This window comes from Lycorma delicatula, chromosome 3 (assembly GCF_047948215.1).
Source record: "Lycorma delicatula isolate Av1 chromosome 3, ASM4794821v1, whole genome shotgun sequence".
Lineage (NCBI taxonomy): Eukaryota > Metazoa > Arthropoda > Insecta > Hemiptera > Fulgoridae > Lycorma > Lycorma delicatula.
Window position 1 is genome coordinate 208,677,060 of NC_134457.1, and position 21,683 is coordinate 208,698,742.

Below are 21,683 nucleotides of genomic sequence, written 5' to 3' on the forward strand. Positions count from 1 at the left end.
TGTTTTCAATCTTACTGTCACTGTCCAAATCATAATTATTATCACTTCTGTAGCCAAAATTCTATTCATTATTATTATTATCACAATCTTCATCACCTCTTTTGTTTTCTAAAATTTTCCTTACATTTTAGTCAGACATTACTCTCCTCACATTTAGTCATCTTTTCAATCAAAAAATTTCAAGGATTTCATTTTCTCTTGGGGGCACAACATGTTATCAGCACCCAGACACAAAATTACTATAGTACATGATTAAAAATTAAAACACCTATGCGGTATCTTAAGTGCGAAATAAAAATAATATTAAAAATCTAACATGAAACAACAAAATTGTCGTTTCAAAACAACAATTTTGTTGTTTAAAACAACTATTAACGTAAGTCAAAATATTTGAATCCAGATGCACAGCCTTAAGAAATCGTAAGATGTTAGGACATTGTTGCCTAAGATATTTCAGATGTTAGCCCCCAGTTTAAACTTCTGATGTAATGCCGCTTAACAGGCACAGTCTACAAGGTGTGATATACCTTGAAATAAAGAACAAACTGGAGTTGAAAAAAGTACAATATTAGGAATGTTATTAGTACATAAGGTTTCATATATATGGTTTTAATGAGGCATGTTGGTTGGTACATGATGTACAATAGCACCACTGTATGTGTTAATAGTGTTCAAGCTTTAACACTTCACTAAATGGACCAGTTTTAATGATTTTTATTTTCTAGAAATAATTCCTATGTTGGTTCCATTGTAAGTTTTCCCCTTACAATTAAGTCAAAAATTTTTTTTAAAATGAAATATTACATTGTCTAAATAAACAATTTGAAGACAATTATTTTTTTAAATTCTTTGTTTTTTATTTATTTGTCATTCAATTATTTCATTCATTTTTTTAAGTATGATTAAGAATTAAAATAATAAGAATAATTATTTTTGTACATAAAATTTATGTATTTATGTTAGTTGATGTTTTTTATGTATATAATTTGTAGTCAATGAAATAAATTATTAGATGAAATGATTCTCTCTAGTCATTAAAATCTTAGCACAGCTCCCTTGTGTATGTCATCAGAATCCACAGAGCCCCCAAGGGAAGATAAATACATTAGATAAGGGAAAAAATAACAGTTAGAAAAGGATGATAATCTACAACACAATTTTGAAATAAGACAAACGAATGTTCCCAAAGGAGTAGAACTAAATTAGTTGACTTGCTATTCAAGAACAAATAATGTCTTGTTATTCACAAAGGACATGTTTTAAGTATTAAACAACAACAGTAATAACATGAAAAGCAAGACTTTAGTATTGTGGAAGTTAAGGAATTATGTTACTTAATAATATAGTAGCATGAATTTATAATGGTTTTTTTCAAACATGATAGTTAAACATACAGAATGTATCACGAAGTTCTCCTGGGACTTTCATAGCCTATTCTACTCATGAAAATAACAAAAAAAGTTCACATAAACATACATCCTAAAATGTTTCCTCTGCAAACTATGGCTAATGAAAGATTTCACTCAGATTTCAGTTACTCCGGTGAAATGAGGTCGTACTGAAATTTTAGGAAGATAATTAAGGAGCAGAATTACTGATTTCTTATGGATTTTGAACTGAAAAATCAAATAAAATAGGTCCCAGAACTGTACCTGCAACAGTTATTGAGAAATATAGGGTGAAACCAATGAATTGGGGGAAAGCCCCTGTTTTTTATATTTGACATATAATAAGTTTGCCCAGTGGGTAATAACACATAAAACAAACAAAACAAAACTTGTAGAGAATTTAATTCAGAATAAAATGGGGTAAAATAAGTTGAATAAAACAAAGAAAAATTGAAAATATTCAAAATTTATTTAGAAACAGTACACTAGACCAAAGCGTATTATACATACCAGTTTATATTAACTGTTCAAAAATGGCGCTGCCATTTTTACATTTCTTGGCACGATTCTGTACTGCAGAAGTGTTTTTTTTTTTTAATTCTTCAGGGATGTCCTTAAGTTTCTCAGCGCATCCATAATGCGGACAATTAATCATGAGAATGTATTTTTGTTTTGTATATAATATTTTTCATCCATGTCCAGATGGAAAAATCTAAAGGTGTTAGATTAGGCAATCTTGGTGGCCAGGTATGTGGACCTTCGTGACTGATCCACCAATTTATTGGTTTTCACCCCTATTTCTCAAAAACTATTGCAGATATGGTTCTGAGACTTATTTTATTCGATTTTTCAGGTCAAAAACCATAAGAAATCAATAAGTCTTCAATTAATGTCCTAAAAATTTCAGTATTATCTAATTTCACCTGGGTAGCTAAAATCTGAGTGAAATTTTTCATTAGCCATAACTCGCAAACTAAGCGTTTTAGAACGTAAGTTTAGGTGAACGTTTTCCATTATTTTCATGAGAAGAATAGATTATTAAAAGTCCCAGGAGAACTTTGTATTACACCCGTATATGTAATAATGAGTTATTCTTCCAGTAAATATAGCTACAATAGCAACATTAAAGCAGAAAGTATGATGATCATGCAAAGAACGGGTATCAGGTTTTAACAAATTTTTATGTTTTAGGGTCCAATTATTTCATCTAGACCAAAAAATGTATGTAAGTATTATGTGTATCACATTGATTTTGGTCTTGTATCTCAGGATTGAACAAACTGATTTTCATCAAGTTTGGTTCAAATATTTCTATATATGGGACATTCAACCATATTAATTTTTTTTTTCAAAATTCTTTAAGGTGGTGAGTGGACATTGAAAAAAAAAACAGATTTCGATTTTCTTCAGACGCATTTTTGAGAACTTTAGTAAGCCAAATTTGTTGTTACCTACAATTCATATTCATATATAAATAATCCAAAAAATTTTTTTTAAGGATCAACCCCCACCTCTTAAAATTGAAAAATATGTTTTTTTCTTTTTCTCTATCTCCCTTTGATTTAAATATTTATTTCAAACATATTTTGAAACTTTAAACTTCATAAATAGAGCTATCATGAAAAGTGTACATTTTTTTAAACCATAGATCCTGGACTTAAACTGCAGAAAAAGTTCTTATTTTAGCATTTAATGAATGGGATGTTGTTAGAGTTGAAGAAAACTTTACTTAAACAATTTTTTTAAACTTAACCTATTATATGAATATTTTTGAAAACATTTTCTTAAAATTTATTCCTAACCTCTAAAAAATATACATGCTGTTTTTTTGGGTTTTTTTCGTTCAAACTCTTTTAATTTTTAATATTAACAAAATTTTTTAAATATTTTTCTTCATCACTTAAAGATTATTAAAATTAAAGTAGCTTCAGCACCTATATTATATCCCAGATCCAAAATGAGAAGCAATTTTTTTCATTACTTTAATAAAAGTTATACTTTTTAATAAGTTATACTTGATCAACATAGCTGGGATAGTCATGCAATACTTTGTCAGCTTTTTTTATTTATAAACACTTCCTGACCTACATGTAAAACATCCAACAAATTACTAGTCATGAAATATTATCTTACTTATTTTGATACACTAACTACAAGGGTCAGTCAAATGTAAACCATACTTTTATTTTTAACATTTATTAATATAGAATAAAAATACAAAACATATTTATTGCTTTTCTATGTAATCTGTGTAGTTCTACACATTTTACCAATGTCTGGTGAGTTTGTGGGAAAACAATTTGAGGAAACATCACAAACCAAATGCAAATGAACTCTCCTACTTCATTATCAATCTAAAATCAATATCCTCCTAGTACCTCCTTCAATGGCCTGAACAAAAAAAAAACACAGGGGGATAAATCTGGACAGTATAAGGATATTTAAGGTTTTCCAGTAAATTTCATCCACTTTATCCCGAGTGTTGAGATCGGCTGTGTGAGGCTTGGCATCATCGTAAAGGATAATCAAAATGGCACTTTTAGTTCATGTAGACAGTTTTTATTTTGTCCAAAAGCTGGCAGTGTGTCAGACATTGTACTTTGAATGTGACATTTGAGGAGAAAATTGAAGAGCAATATTCTTTTCCATTCCCAAAAGATGGGGACACAAACTTTTTCAGCTGATTGACACACTTCACCTTTACAGACAGGTTCTCCATCCTATTCCACTACATACTTCAGAATGTAATGATGGATCCATCACAAACAATTATTTGATGTGAAACATTGGCTCTCTCTTGTCAAAATCGATTCAAGAGCCTTTGACAAATTTTCTTAGGGCCTGTTTCTGATTTTGGGTTAAAAGTCTTGGAACATACTTTGTAGAACCCAAGGAGCTTTGTGATAATGGAATGACCATTCCTGACAGATCCGCCGAAACAATTTTATACTATAAAATGTCAATCATCTTCAATCTGATCATGGATTGAACAGTCACAATTCCTTGAACACCAACTGTGACTCATTTTCTACAGCTTCAAACCTTATTTTACCCAGTTTCTTAATTTAGTCATAGTTTTGCCTACGTGACAATGTCACATCCCCAAAGTGTGCATGCAGTCGAGTCAAAATTTCATACAGTTTTGACACCCACATCTATAAGAAATTTCACAATAATACATTGTGCATCTGACAATGGAACCTCTTGATCTAACATAACACTACTGACCAGAGATAAGTGAATACTAAAATATCGGCGATTTGAGCCCCTTACCACATCAATACCTCTGTCACTGTAATCCATCACTAAGCCATTCCATATTGGTATGCAGACCGTGAAAACAAAAGTACAGTTTATGTTTGATTGAACCTCATACCAATGAACAATTTGCAAATTTACCATTAATAAAAACTAACATAAACGTTCTCATTATTTTTATTTATGAAAAACCAGTAACAGCGTACTATCTCTGACAATAATGTATAATCATTTAACATACTTTTGAAGTCACTAATGAAGAATAAAATTATTTAGGTCTAAACTAAATGTAAAAAAAGACTTATAATCCTATTTATGTTTTGTCATACGAAGAAAATAATTTGTTAACTTGCACATGTTTGCTTAAATTTTTACACAAAATAACTCATTCTTTTAACATATCCCTTAAATTTCAAATCTATACCTTTAATCAATTATCAGCTATTATTATTCACTTTGTACAACCATTTTATCTTTTAAATTAGATACAATGTAGAAACAGCAAACAAGATTTTTTGTCTGCATCATTATTTAAAATTGATGAATTTTATAAGTTTCTTTTTTTTCTGGATGATTAATTCACAATAAAAGCTTGAAGCCTGTGCAAGGGAATATGAAATGGAAATTTTATAACATGTGAAAAATGCCATACCTGACAGGATTTGAACCCAGGGCTTCAGTATAAGCAGCCAAGACCTACCACAGAGATCAGTCATCACTAAGCTGAATTTTTTCTTTTTTTTAATTTTTACATACAAAGAAATAATTCTTTTAACTGAACTTCTAAATGAGTAATAAATTATAGGAGTAGGTAAATTCTCTCTCTCTTTCGACCCTGCCTATGGATACAAAGCCAAAATGCTTTTATTAAGTTTCATATATTATACTACCACATACCAGTAAATATTAGTTTTGAATTATTATTTTACTTTTGTTTCTTTTAGCAATTTGTTCAGGAATACAAAGAGACTAAGAAATTTGCAATATGACAGAACGAATCAATCACAGGCAGTTACAATTTAGGGTGTGTTTAGACAAGTCCCAACCCGCACTATACCTGGTCTAGTTACTGCCTCACTGTCATTTGGTTTTTAGCTGTATTAGTGAAAACTAGTAATGATCTCACCATGGTCAAAAACTGAATAGAGTACTTTTGCGGTACAAATTTGCACATGGATTAAATATTAATCAGTGTTCAGAGGAAATGACCCTTATGCTAGGAGAGGATTATCCTCATCATACAGCAATATTTAAGAGGTACCAAAAGTTTGAAAGAAAAAATTTTGGCATAGAGAATTCTCCAAGGTTGACCATCTTAGTCTGTGATGAAGAGAAACATTGCTGAAGTACAAAATATACTTGAGACAGACAGACATACCTGTCTACAACCAAATGAGGTGTCCTTGGGCATTAACGGACCCACAGTTCATGCTATTCAGCGAGATCACCTTCATGTTAGGAACCTTTGTACCCTTTGGGTGCACATAACTTGACCAATGATCAGATGGCATGTCACGTTTTCATAGTGCCATAAAATGCTGAAAAAGTTTGAAAACAGGAAATCCCTACGTGAACAGTATTGTGATATGTGATGAAACTTGGGTGTACATTATGATACCTTGAATATGTGGGGACCCCCCTGCCATTGGCTGTTTGAGAATCCAAATCAGTGAAGAAATTTTAGAACGAGTTGTGTCAAAAATTCAGAAGTCAGTTACAGGGGAGTGGTATACTTAGGAATGCCTGCCTAAAGTTGTCAAACCAATCTAAAAACAGTGCCTAAATTTATGGTTTCTCACAACAATAACACTCCAGCACACTGCTCTAATGTTTGTTCTGAGTATTTCACCAGCACTGAAATAAGACTGTTAAAAGTACACTTCCTAAACTTCTGACCTCACTCTACATTCTACAATTACATTCTACATTTTTTTAGATATTACTTAATTTCCTCTTTTATCAGTTCAATTAAAAGTAATTTATATATAAAAATCTATAAAAAATAATTTTAAGTTAGTAATAACATTTATAAAATACGATACTGGCAATTTAAAATAACAACAAAAGCACAGAGCTCTGACTAACGTTTATAAGTCATATAGTTCTGAAAAAAAATGGTTTTATAAATTGAATAACAGCTCATAATCAGTTAAAGATATAGATCTAAAATTTAAGGAGTGATAAAAGTTATAAGTGATAAGTTAAAAAAATGGACTAGCTTACATAAAACTTTGAGTAAGATTGGTGCAATAGTTCTTTAATACCATATGATCAAAGTCTAGCTATCAACAAAAGACACGAAAGATAATCGTTTTCCAAACTCACAGTAAAAATATATCTTGAAAAATTAAAAGTCTAAAACCATCAAATGTAGAATAAATTTTGATGTGATTTGTTTTGAAACTGGATGGATAGTTTGGTTTCTATAAGGATTCAAACTCAAATGCATATAATTTCAATGATGACAACAAAAATTATAGTTTCAATATTTAATGCAATAGCAAACATTCCAAATTCATCTGTTATTCTTGAACAAATGATGTACATAAACTCACTACTGTATATTTCCATCCAAACATTAATAAATACAAACTAGAAATTACCTGCTTCTGGCTGCTAACACAGCTTTTACAGCACAAACCAGTTCTCTTGTATCACCAACAAGAAATGTAACATCACACAATTCTGGCATGCTAGCCAAAAATTTCATATCTTCAGCTAAACCAGTTTTATTTTCAAACGTACTAAGATCTGGCTCATCTGTCATCAGAGTAGCTTCAGCCATTACACTGCTTGGTACCACCTGCACTTCAGGCATCCTAAACTGCAAAATAAAACTAAATTATTATTACAATAAAATTAAAACCTGATAATTTTTTAAGATGTTGACACTAACTTATGTAGTTTTTAATTAGATTAGTTCTTTCAAATCTTCAAAGATTCATCGCCAGGGTAATTTAAAAGCCTTCAAAACGTATGAGGGACAATCCAAAAATTAACATCTGATTGGTCATTGAAAGTTAACTGGTTGCCATAACAATTCAAAGCAGCCACAATAGTCACCAGCTATTTATAATCTTATTGCATGCCCATCGACTGTGCTGTAAAACAATGGTCAATAAATCAGGTAAAAATCAAGTTTTGGCATTGATGTTGAAATTCATAATTTAACTGTGTAACTATTCCATATTCCATGTAAAAGTGGCTAGAACAAGGTGAATCATCCATTGAAAAATTCACCGCTAACAGTATATATGATAAAAAGAAATTACAATGGGCTAAGAAATACATAAACTAGACTTTTGAAGATTCTTCAACGGTTGATTTTCCCCAAGAAATTCATTTCACTGAGGAAGGAAAATGTCTGCAGTTTGTTTGAATGGATGATGGAGAATATGTTTCTTCTAAACACATTTGTTTTATTTGTGAAACACCTGATAAAACAAATTTTTTAGGGCCATTTTTTTTTTTGTTGAAGGAGTTCATTGTGTTTCAATCAAAGGGAAGATGAATTTAGAAAAAATATATAATCATTTTCTAAAACAGAGCTCTGCCCTTGGAAAAGAAAATCAGGGTATTCCACCAAGATCTTATTCTCTGTAATTTTTCAAAAACAGCAAATAATCTCAAGAATTACAATAATATCCGTTTTCTTAGGCAGGCTAGGAAAACTGCTGAATTCAACCCTGTTGATAATTTATAGATCATACGGTGAAGTAGTAGCATCTCAGCCTTTCATCCCGATGGTTGATCTAGTGATGAATGCATCTTCCCAAATCAGCTGATTTGGAATTCGAGAATTCCAGGGTTCAAGTCCTAGTAAAGGCAGTTATTTTTATATGGATTTGAATACTAGATCGTGTATACCGGTGTTCTTTGGTGGTTGGGTTTCAATTAACCACACATCTCAAGAATGGTCGAACCGAGACTGTACAAGATTACACTTCATTTACATTAATACATATCATCCTCTGAAGTAATACCTGAATGGTAATTTCCAGAGGCTAAACAGGAAAAAGAAAGAAAAGAAAGCCTTTCATCCAGAGGTCCTAGATTCAAATTCCAGTCAAGCATGAAATTTTTCTCATACTACAAAATTCCATGTGCAAGATTCAAAGCACCTGTGTAATTCCACAAACCAAAAAATAAATCCATGTGCAAGTGAGGAACAAGTTTTGGGATAAAAAATTGAAACAAAGTATAAAATTAATTTAGCCTACTCCAAAAAAAAAGTAGTGAAAGAGGTAATAAAATAGAAAAGCAGAAATATTTTATACTAGGAAAAATGTATGTTAGGTTAACCTCAGTTATCCTTTCGCTAGTTTATAGAACATCATTACCCCATGAATTATATTACATTTATTGCTGCACATATAAACGATTGTATTAACAAAATTTATAACTCATGTTCATGTTCATTCCTGAGCGTTTAAGGTAGTCCCCCATCATAGGTTAGTGCAATTAAGGTGATTATGTTAGATTTTAGCAAGCATGTTCATACTTTCTGATTAGATCATTGTACTACGTACGAATACTGATATTTATTATTAAAATTACACCACACATCTTAGTTATTTGAAGTGTTGTGTTGTCATTATCACCGTTGTAGTAATTACAATTCAGTAATGCTACAAATCTTCCTGTGAATATATATGAATTGTTTGTTTTATCAAGAGATAAAATGAATTGCATTTGGTCTGTTTCAACATTTTGGTATTTTACCAGAAGATAAATAGTGTAATCAAGGGCACGTCATGGCATAAAATCTTTTGAATGACTGAGAATGGTGACAATACAAGAAAAGGCAGTACCTATTCACAATATAAGTGTCCAGTCAGATACATGGTTGCAGGGCTCTAAACTAAGCCTTGATAAAATGTTACTATTTATTTATTCATGGAACTATGAAATGACAACTGAGGCATTCTGTGAACACAAATTAAATATCAACCATATTACAGCTGTTGACTGGAAAAATTATCTATGGGAAGTGTGTGCCAAGAAGCTTTTAAAATCAAATTGTGTAACTGGCAGCCCAGGTCTGACAGTAGAGATCAACAAGTCTTTATTAATAAAGAGGAAAAGTCCCTCAGGAGCAATTGCTGTTCGGAGAGCTATGCCATGAAACAGAAGGTTTCGTGATGCAGTAGATAATTGTTCTGCAGATATGATATTGCTGATTATAGTACAGCACACTGTACCAGGTTCAATAATAATTTCTGTCCAGTGGAAAAAATTTCAAATGGTATATGTAATTTGAACAGGAATTATGTACACTACCATTCACAGAATGCAGAATTTCATTGATCCACTAACAGGATCACATACTCAAAAAGTAGAAGTACAGGTACAGCTAAAAATAAAATGCACTGTAAAGTAGCAAGAGAATTTCTGAACAGCTACTTGTGCAAATTCTTATCGCAGAAAAATAAAAACTGATGATCGCAATAAGTTTCAAGCAATTCTTTCTAGAGATATGAGGTGTGTGAGAAAAGTAATGAGATTGGTAACACTGCGAGCGATCTGGCAATGCTGTGTCTACCGGTCTGTGCTAGACCGGTTTGTTCATCCCTTCCACATGCTCAGTACGAGTTTCAACTCTGTTCAGCCAATACATTATTTTTGACAGCGCCATCAGTGAAGTTCTGCTTTTGTTGTGTGTTACGAAAATGGAGCATCAGAATTTAGAGCAAAGTTGTGCAATCAAGTTTTGTGTTAAACTTGGGGAATCCACAACTGTGACCTTTGAAAAGTTGAAACAGGCCTATGGGGAACATTACTTATCAAGAGCATAAGTTTTCCGCTGGCACAAATCATTTTGGAAGGCCGAGGACAGAGGGTTCTTGTGAGATCAGACCATCGTTTAACAATAAGGATGATGAGTGAACAGTTAAATTTCACCGTACATCAAATTTTGACAGACGATTTGGACATGCAAAAGGTTTGTGCGAAATTGGTGCCGAAAAACCTCACAACGGAACAGAAAGACAATCGAAGAAACATGTGCGTTGATCTCCTTGAGGATTGACAATGACCAAGAATTTTCAATCGTGTGAACAAAGGTGATGAATCCCACATATTTGAGTACGATCCTGAAACAAAGAGGCAAAGTGTAGAGTGGCACACTCCATCTCTCCTTGACCAAAAAAATGTCAAATGAGCAAATCAAAAATCAAAACCGTGCCGATTTGCTTTTTTAGCAGTAGGAGCAGACACTGCAGACAAGTGGATGCTTCGTCATGACAATGCCCTGTGTCACACGACCATTTCCATCACAGAATTTTTGACCTCAAAACACATTCCTATGGTGTTCCTCAAACCCCCCCCCCCCCCTACTCATCTGATTTGAGTCCTTGTGACTTTTTCCTTTTCCCGAAATTGAAACGTGTCTTAAAAGGAAATAATTTTGGAACTCTAGAGAACATTCAAAAGACTGTGACCGACCAGTTAAAAGCCCTACCAGTTGAAGCCTTCCAGTGCTGCTATCAGGAGTGGGAACAATGACTCCGTCAGTGTATAGCCGCCCAAGGGAACTACTTTGAAGGGGATAATATTGTTGTTTGAAAAAATAAAAACTTTAGTAAGTAAAAAGTCAGTGTCATTACTTTTCTCACACACCTTGTATTTCTGCTTTTTGGCCTACACAAATAATTGTGTTCAAATGCCAGTATTCAATGTTTTGAATATTATTATCTCAATTTCAGCTTTCATTAATTTAATCATTTCAATTGGCAAATTTTTTTTTAACATTTTATAAAAATTATTTTTGACATTTTTATAAATTTATCTATCTGCAAATTTTTTATTAATTTTTTTTTAAATGTAAATTAATTAAGAATTTCTTAAATATTTTTTTTCTAAAGCTAATCTAATTTTTTGATAAAAATACAGACAAAATATATTAGGGGAAGATAATGGAAGACAACCACTATTAATCTTTAACACAAAAGAGTCTGAAATTTTTCAATTAATTCAATAATAATGGGAGAGACTGCATAACAAGAAATTACACAAATATAAAAGTAAAATAACAGATTACATAAAAAGGAAATATTAAATGAACAAGTTACATTTTTAAAGAGAGTATTATTAGAAATCCCCACAATAAAAACATCAACAATACTTGGTGAATAAATACCAGTACTTCTACAGATGTTACAAATGTTTTAATATGCAAGTACATTTTAAAGGATTTATAATAACTTGATAACAGACCCAGCATTTCTGAAAAAAAGAACCAAAGGGCAATTCACTAAAAAATGCAGATAGAAAACTACTATTATAAAGTAGAGAAAAGCTGAGAAGTGGCAACAGTACACAGAAAGGAAAATTCGCTGGTGATATGTTGAATAAAAAAGAAATAAACTGATGAAATCAGATTAGAATCTAAAATTTGAGTTTTATATAGCTCTTAACAATTTCAACAGGGTTGAAATTGTTAAGAGCTATATCAATGGAATCATGGGATTCCACCTCTTTAGTTGGTACTGAATTCTATAATTACATTAAAAGATTTATAATTTGTCGAAATTGTATTCTTTTAAAAATTATTATGGATGTATATGCAATTTCTACTGTCCTGTACTGGAATGATGTAATATCTAAAACATAGTATTTTCTTCGTTCTATTGTCATTATTGCCATATTGTATTTTTATTATGCTTTTAATTAAATCATCATCTTTGAATGTACTCTGTGAAGGTACATATTTTATATTTATATACATCAATGTAATATTTCTTGAGTACATTTTCTTTTTATCATTATTAAAAACTTCCTAAATCTCTAAATTATATTTTCAGTCATTAATAATATGTTTTCATTTTAATAAATGGTCAGCTACATTAGATATACTACAGCTGACCATTTACTAAAATCCAAACATTATTACTTTTTGCAAAATAATTTAGATTTTGTAAGTTGGTAATAATGATAAAAAAATGTATATTTAATGTAACTGACCATTTATTAAAAGGTATAAATAATATTGCTGTTATATGTATATAAATGAGGGCTATTTTTTAAGTTAGGTCAGATTGGCTACGGAGAGAGGTTTAGCTCCGAGCAACTCAGGCTTCAGGATGCTTGAGCTGTGGGGGTCAACAACATAAGATGATGTTTAGCACGGAAAAGACCACGATGATGCTCCTCACATGCTGTTTGGCAGTGAGTTGGCTAGCCCATGTTTCAAAGAAAGGCTAGCATATAAAGTATGTTGAAGTTTAAAAGTAGCTCAGGTGTTTCTTGATGAGAAGTTGCAATTTAAGAAGCACCTTCAATATATCACGGGGAAGGCCTGGAATGCTTTCCTGGTATTCAACTTGTAGTCAATCCTGATTGGGGGTCTTAATTTCAAGACTATGAGCATTCTGTATAAGGCATGCGCAAGGCTATTATGCTAAAATGTGGCACCTGTTTGGGCTAATAGGCTAAAATTTACTGATTTAGGCTAAAGTTGTCAGGATATTTTATTGAGGGCTCAATGCCTTATATTGTTAACAGTAACGGGTGGTTACCGTACAATTTCACAGGAGGCGATCTTGGTAATCACGGGTGTGAAACCAATAGATTTGATTGTGTCAGAGAAACAGTGTTATGTTGCAAAGAAGTCAGGTGAGCTGACTTTAAAAAAAATTCGAGAGATTGAACAACATGGTGATGCCTTGTGGCAGGCCAGATGGGATGAGGCAGAGGGTGGGTGTTATACGCATGATCTCTTCCCAAATGGTTTGCAGGATGCGTTTTGGGTACACCCTAATAAGTACGTGACACAATTTCTTTCTGGCCATGGCTCTTTTCAGGACAGACTGCAGATATTTGGCCTTCTTCTTTCTTTTCTTGTTTAGCCTCCAGGAATTACCACCTTCACTTACACTCATACGAGCGTAAATGAAGTGTAGTCTTGTACAGTCTCGGTTCAACCATTGCTGAGATGTGTGGTTATTTGAAACCCAACCACCAAAGAACAGTGGTATCCACGATCTAGTATTCATATCCATATAAAAGTAACTGCCTTTACTAGGACTTGATTGCTGGAACTCTCGACTTTCAAATCAGCTAATTTGGGAAAACATGTTCACCATTAGACCAACCCAGTGGGTTAGATATTGCCGTCCTGCCAGACAGGCAGGACAATGTCCATGAAGTACTGCGATTGGGCCGACCTTCTGGAATCACAGATGATTTGGTACGTGAAGTTGGCACAAAAATTTGTGAAGACCAGCAATTCATGATTTTTCACTTTGTCACCGATATTCCCACAAGTTTGAAATTCAGTGCTATACAAAATTATTTCTGAAATCCTGCAGTTCAAAAAACTGTTCTTGCGATGAGTTCCTAGACTGCTTACTGAGAACACCACAAAAGGAGAATGGCTAGGTGTTTTAACATTTTTGACTTGACACAGTAAAGAACTTTACTGTAGGAGATGAACTTTTACATTACACTTTTGTCACAGGAGATGAGACATGGGTTTCTCACATCACTCCAGCATCCAAGCACCAGTCAATGGAATGGCGACATACAACATCTCCAGTCAAAGTGAAAGCCAAACAGATAATGTCAACATGCAAGATTATGGCAACTGTATTTTGGGATAGACTGTACATGGGATAGACTTTGATGAAGCTTTAAAATGTCATACAGAATAACCTATGTGGCCTACTGTCATCTGGGTTTTTGTTGCAGTATGACCTCATTCTGCAACTCAAACTGTAGAGTTAATAAGATATTTTAGAAGGGAGCAAATTGAACACCCAACATACAGCCCAGACTTAGCACCTGTTCTGCTACCTGAAGGAGTTTCTTGGTGGTCAGTGGTTTGACACTGATGAAGTGAAAACAATGATTGAAGACTGGTTGTTTTCACAAACAACAGCCGACTGATTTCTATGACATGGGGGATAAACAATTTTGTAAAACACTATGATAAATGTTTAAACAAACAATGTAACTAGGTAAAAGTAGCATTAAATGTAAAGAGTGAAATAAAAAAGGTTTTTAACCATACCTTTATTAGTTTTGTTTGTATTAGAAAATGGATCGGACGTTACTTAAAAATAAATAGCTCTCATATATAAAACAACACATAGTAAATGGTACACTCAGAAACTATCTTTGACATATTTGAGTCTATTCCCAGAACTTTAAAACTAATTTAAAACCGTATGATAAGAAAGAGAATCTTATCTAAAAAAAAATTCAATTGTAAATTAACTTAAAAATTAATAAAATAAAGTTTTTATTTACTTATTTATACAACAAATCTAATTACACGATTTAATATTGCTAAAAATACTTTTTTTTAAAAATAACTAATTTTATCCTATCACCAAATTGTGATTCACATAAAAAAAGTGCAAACATATAAAAATTACCATTAGAGAGCATCTGGTATAATAGTTTACAAAATAAAAATTTGATTTCTGTAAATTTCCAATTAAAAATAATCTTTTTAAATATATCTTTCTTTTAATATAATCCTTTTTAAATATAATCTTTCTTTTTAATATATATGTGTATATCTGACACCTTTTCTTCAGGTTGAGCAAGATGAGCAAGAAATTTTCACCACATTACAGTTAAATTATTTAATGCTGTACAAGTTTTTGTACGAGATAAGTGTATCTTGCTGCGATCATAAGTAAGTACATATTATTTAAATTTAGTAGAAAAAAAGTTTTATTTTTCAGTAAATTTTTTTAATAGTATTGCAAAAGAAAAAGCTTCTCTTTGAAACCCTTGTCGATCTCTGTCGTTGGTTAAAAATAAGTACTCTGCATGTTTGTGTAGAATAGCTGTACACTAGAAACATTATGCTTATTAGGGCAAATCTTCTTTTCTGCCCAGAATTATGAAATGATGACCAAGATTGCCAACAGTTGTAACAGAAATTCTTGTTAGAAGTACAGTCCTTTTTCATCTTTATTTTAATTGAAATCTTACAGCTATGAAAGACTAAATGTTTATATAATAATTATGAATTTTTAATTTTCAGAATTTCAGATTTGAAGAAAGGTAACTCTTCAAACTTCAACAATAATAAATACACACAAAAGAATAAATATAATGAATTATATCACAAATTTAGTATTTATTCCTGGTTTGTAAAATATAACTTATAATGACATACTATAATTTATTTTCACCTGTCTGATGGCATGGCTTAGAACCGGTCTAAATTAATCAAGTTTCTTTTGCAGTACTATTTCAATAGAATAAAAAATCATATATTAAAATGATTTTTTTTAATATTTCATATACTAAAAGTATTTATATTTTTAATTAGAAGTCATTAGTTGTAAGAAATGAGTAAACTCAGTTGAGTTTATTATATTTTTTGCTCAGGGTAATAATCACTTAAATTAGAATTTTTTCTGAATCCTTTTCAAATTTTAGTTCTTTTGTTCCATATTTTATACTACCCCTCTCTTTCTTTCTTTGCAGTTTTCATTTTCTTTAGAGTTTCATTTCCAGTTTTATAAACTAGTACTAAGAAACCTAAAAATTCTAGTTTTTTTTTTTCTAATGAATCGCTTCTGAACAATAATTACATATTTTTTATGTTTGTAAACAGATTTTCTGATTTTTAAATTCAAGAAATAACATATCTTTTATTACAGCATTCATTAATTTCAATAATTTTATTTATGGTTATTATTTTTATAGAAGCCCTTTCATTATGAATTCAACTGTAATTTGGTAATAAATGTAATCCATTCAACCTAATAGATAAATTTTTAAAAAAATACATAACGCTTTCAAAAAAAGAAAAAAAACATTCGCATTTAATTAAAAACATAAAATTATATATAATTAAACTTTAAAAATTCAAACAAATCGGGACGTAGATAATTTCAATTTTTAATACATTACAATTTTTGAACGTACACTATATTATTATAAAATAACATAATAGAACGCTAAAATAAATTATGGAAAAACGATAAATACAAAAGTCATATATATATATTTTTATTGTGGGTAAAAAAAAGTTACAGCTTGATCAATATAAATTAATAAATTAGAAATACCTTACAGCAGGTAACAGCAGAATATTTTTTGATGGCCAGAATCATAATTAATAGACTATTAACAAAATATTCATTTTTAATAAATGAAAAGTTATTTGAAATATCCGCAAATTTTTTGATGCATCATTAATTTACATTTTATTACTGCAAGATTTTAACTTTTTTATATCACGAGTAGCCGTACAAGATCTTTAATAAGATTTGTAATGAGTCTTTAAGACTCAATGTTGATATCATCTTCATCAAAATCATTTTCACTAGCATAAATTTATTTTACGGATTTTCCAATAACATCTTTTTTTTTTCATTTTGATTATCATTATATCTCAACCCAAGAATTAAATGACTGAGATTCATTCATCTCTCTAACACTTTATAGGGCACAACTCTGTGGCCTAAAAAAAATATTTTTGTTTTTACTTGGCTGGTGGACTTAGGCATTAAATTATGTATTTCCATCAAAATTGGACATCCATTACCAAATCTGTGGCAGTTAGGCCCTGTTATATACATATATGTACCACTTACCATGTGGGCAGTGGTACATATGAATACCATACAAAATTTTTTATCAAATATTCTTTTTTATTTTAAAAATAAAATAAGAACAAGAAAATTGCTAATACAAAATGTCTCTTACCCATAAAAATATTATTAATTTATTAGGTAAACCGTTCTATAGTCCATTTTTTCTTTCTCTTATATGTAAATATCTATATGTACAATATAATATTCTTTCAGCCTCTGTGAAGCACAGAATTAGAGAAACATTCTTACCTTTAATCTTTTATTCCATCTAAGTGCTTTCAGGCCTAAGCCCATCCTCAGTGATGTTTTTTTTATAATTTTTAAAACTGTTTACAGTCGCACAATAAAATTTTTAGCTTTTTACATTTTGTAAAAAAATTGTTTGTTTAAAAATAAAATAAGAATTCACATTTACAACTGTGTGTATATATATATATATAATAAAAATATATAGATAATTGTATGTGTATAATATATACACAATTTTTCTAAAATTTCCAATTTTTTATTACTATTTTCATCTTCAATATTTATTTTTCCAACTATTTCCAAATTATTTTCTAAATTAGTCATATCCTGATTATTATTTATCAAATGGTCAGCAAAATTTGAGAAACCCATTTTTTTGGAAATTGGATATTTAGAAAAATTATATATATATATAAATTTAGACATATAAATCTGCAAACAGAATTTGATGGGAACATTCTTATTAAAATCATTTAAGTTGGTATACAAGATAAAATCTGATAATTAATAATTTTGTAATAATTTTTCATTCTTGAATGAACAAAAAGGTAAGAATATTTCTCTAATTCTGTGCTTTGCGTAGGCTGAAAGAATATTATATTGTATATATAAAAATATTACGTATTTCAAAAACATTACATAAATAAAATATAAAAACCCCTAACTTTTGATGCATGAAATTAAATGAAACATTCTATACATAACCCTACTTTGCAGCTGACACACATTATACTCTTCTTTTCCTTTGCTGTGCTGCAATATGTGCATCTTCTTCTTGTTCCAGTCACTGGTAAGTGTTTACCAACATTAGCCAACCTTTAAACATTTGCAAGTATGACCCGCCCATCAAGACGATTTATCTTTCTCCCTCTTCCAGTTTTAGTTGATGGTCCTGGTTTCTTCCACACAGAAACTTCCAATCAGCTCATCTGCCGATGAGACTGAAATTTCAAATGTGTGAGGTGTTTGCTCTTTAGTTGAGTAGTTTTTGCCATATTCTTATACAATAAAAATTAATTTACAATTGATGTAACAGTAAAGTAATAAAATAACTTCATCCACCATCAATGAGATTTACAACCTACATTATACGCAGAGTGAAGCTGAACAAACTGATCAACACCACCCACATATCTGTTGACTCGTACTCCCCCTTTGTTTATACATAACACTTGATTTTGCTCATAGGCATTGTGCAAACAACACATACAAATTTTTTCCTCCGTCTTTCCATTTTGAAACCACAATGTCCCCACATAGCAAAGTCCATCTCACCCATTTTCATTTTTCTATCAACTTTTACAAGATTTTCAGGGAATAGTTTTCTAGTCTGTCTAATTGTAGCGCAGATAAATAAATTTTTTGTTATCATTGTTTAATCATTTCAATATTTGAAATTGTCAAAGAGGCAGTAACCCATCCCCTCAAATATGTTTGCAATCAACTGTAATTTGGTAACAAATTTAATCCATTCAACCTAATGGATAAATTTAAAAAATAATACATAACGCTTTCAAAAAAAGAAGAAAGACTTTCACATTTAATTAAAAACAAAAAATTATATATAATTAAACATTACAAATTCAAACAAATCGGGACGTAGATAATTTCAATTTTTAATACATTCAAATTTTTGAAAGTACAGTATATTATAATGAAATAACATAATAGTTAATACTGGTTGTGCCACATGCTATAACCCACATCTTGAACCCCCTTTTTATCAGCTTCATTGGCATGTATTGTTACAAGAAGCTTCTCCCCTTAAACTTCACCATTCATGAAGAAATAAGTAGAATATTTGTGATTTCATATTTTACAAAATTATATCTTGAATTTTTGTACATTAAAATAAAATAAAATAAAATAGATTTTTATCAGCATATACAGTTGCTAGTAACATGTCACTTACAATAAGAACAAAATAGAGGTATAATTTTTTGAAGGCCTATAAGCATCATGTAGATTTAATTTATGCATATAATTTAATATGATAGATTTTTAAACCTGAATCAGATCAAATTAAAAAAGAATATTACAATATAGGTTCCACTTTATTAAGTTTCTATAAATTCTTTCAGTAATCGCAAAACGCAGAAGCACTGATTTTATTGACCGTCATAAAAGTAACATAATCTAAGTTTTGTGCAGATTCATGATTTAAGTTTTATAACATCATCTCAACAAAAAACTCCATATATTTCTTTATATCACTTCAAACTAGAATATTCAAGGATTCTTTTGAACTAATTTACAACACTCGAATTGTTAGTACTTTATGTATGTAAATTGCATTTCAAACGCATGTAAGCAGTACCTTATTTATAGGTTATCTGATGATGCTGTATTTATTCATCCGTAAGTAAAATAATGTCTTGAATCCTTAAAAACTAATACACAATAATTAAAATATATTATTTTTCTTATCATCTAGTAACTTACCTTGTTAAAATAGAAGATATTGTAGACGTACAATCAAAAATAAAACGGTCCCACAAAACGAACGTAATTCTCCCTATAACAAGCCACTGGTGCAGTAGGGGACCGCTTTTAAGTCAACAGCGATCTAGTAACCATAGAAGCGGGAAAATTAAAATGTGGTATGTGACAGTACCAAAGAGCGTTTATACAATCTAAATAAACAATAATAATTAGTTTATATATAATTTTGTGTACAATATGACCTCTAATGTTTGGTGGTACAAATAGGTACGAAGGACCTATAAAGGGTTGAATAAACATAATCAATTTATTAAATCTTGTAACTCAATGATGTTTTGGCTTAAGAAAACACTTTATTGTGTTTTCTTTGCTATTTTTAATAGATTACCTAACATTTAAAAATATCCTTTTTAATAATTTATTTAAAATACAATTAACATGTTTTTCTTAAATTAAAAATACAATTATAAATTTAACGATATAACTGTCGATTTCTAAACAATACTAATAAAAAAATTAAAAAACAACCCTGGGATTTTTTATCTCAATGATATATATAAAAATATGTAATCAAATAATTTTTGAATTTTAATTTATTTTGTATAAATATATATATATATATATGTTTAATTACATAAATTTTTTATTTTATAAAAGTATGATTTTGTGATGGATTGAATGTATGGGAATCAGTCGACTCATTCAACTACAGCCAACAAAGTAGATTTTTTGCGAAGGTAAATCCTGCCATTGGCTAAATTCATACTTGTGACTATAACTGTGTACAGACATCAACCGCATCGATTGTAGTACAGACAAAAACGGAGTTGTTAGGGGCATATCAGTCTAATTATAAAAGGGTCTGTCCCTGACTTCTTTTAACTTCATTTTTTTGTACCAATTACAAGGCCAAATTTGGTATTTTAAATCGATGCTTGAGTAGTCTACGTACATTTGACTAGGGACTAATAGCCCTATGTACCTTATTATTTATTTTATACCTAAATATAAGTTTTAAATATTTAGCTTTAACAGTAAAATGACTGCTAACTAAGATTGCAATCAGCAAGAGTTCCAAAGACCAGACGCTGGGGTCTACATGCCATCATTAGATAGCCTAAAGGGGTAACAGAAGAAATATTAGTTAAAGAACTATTGATTCATTAAAAATTATCTCCCTCATCAAAAGTTGAAATCGATTTATTTGTTTACGTCACTCGTATGAAAGGTGCAATTTTGTTTATACATTTTGTAAATTAAGCATAAGATTAAAGCACAATAATTTTTTAATTTATTTATAATGGAAAAATAACTGATTTGTGTTTTTTTATATATAGCAAATATCAGTACACAGGACCAGAATACTGTTTAGATTTTTATCTATAACTGATCAGAATAGATTACATAATTGTAAATTTCTATGTTTGAGTTCATTTCTCAAAGTACTTTCAGAACTTTTATTCTGTTAATTCATATATCGATTACATTCATTATAATTTCCTTCATATTATATAAGCCTTTTTTAATATTTTATCAAAAATGTATTCATATTCGATTGTTAGAGCTGAAGTAATATACTCGTTACTTGACACATAATGTTTTTTTTTTTTTCACTCTATTCTTTCTACATTATCCTGAAGATGGGTGTAACAGATGAAAAATTTTTTCGATATATTTTATTGATAAGAGATTGTAGATCGTTATTATAATAATTTTTATTTCTTTTTTTTCAGGGAAAAAGGATGGATATCAGATGTGGAAGAAATTTATAAATCGTGAAGATTTA

At 30.3% G+C, this 21,683-nt stretch overlaps 1 protein-coding gene across 3 annotated transcripts in view; it reads right to left on the bottom strand.

Annotated features, from left to right (window-relative positions):
• Positions 1 to 20,044, bottom strand: part of LOC142322394 (serine-enriched protein-like) — a 257,207-nt gene extending 237,163 nt beyond the window's left edge. For all 3 annotated transcript variants that reach the window (XR_012755835.1, XM_075361431.1, XM_075361432.1), the window contains exons 1-2: positions 19,898 to 20,044; positions 7,250 to 7,470 (exon numbers count right to left, since the gene is read on the bottom strand). Coding sequence is in view for 2 of the 3 variants with exons in the window: in XM_075361431.1 (XP_075217546.1) it covers positions 7,250 to 7,464 (215 nt within the window). In the remaining variant the exon portion in view is untranslated. The remainder of the gene's footprint in view (positions 1 to 7,249; positions 7,471 to 19,897) is intronic.
• Between the last annotated feature and the right edge of the window lie 1,639 nt (positions 20,045 to 21,683).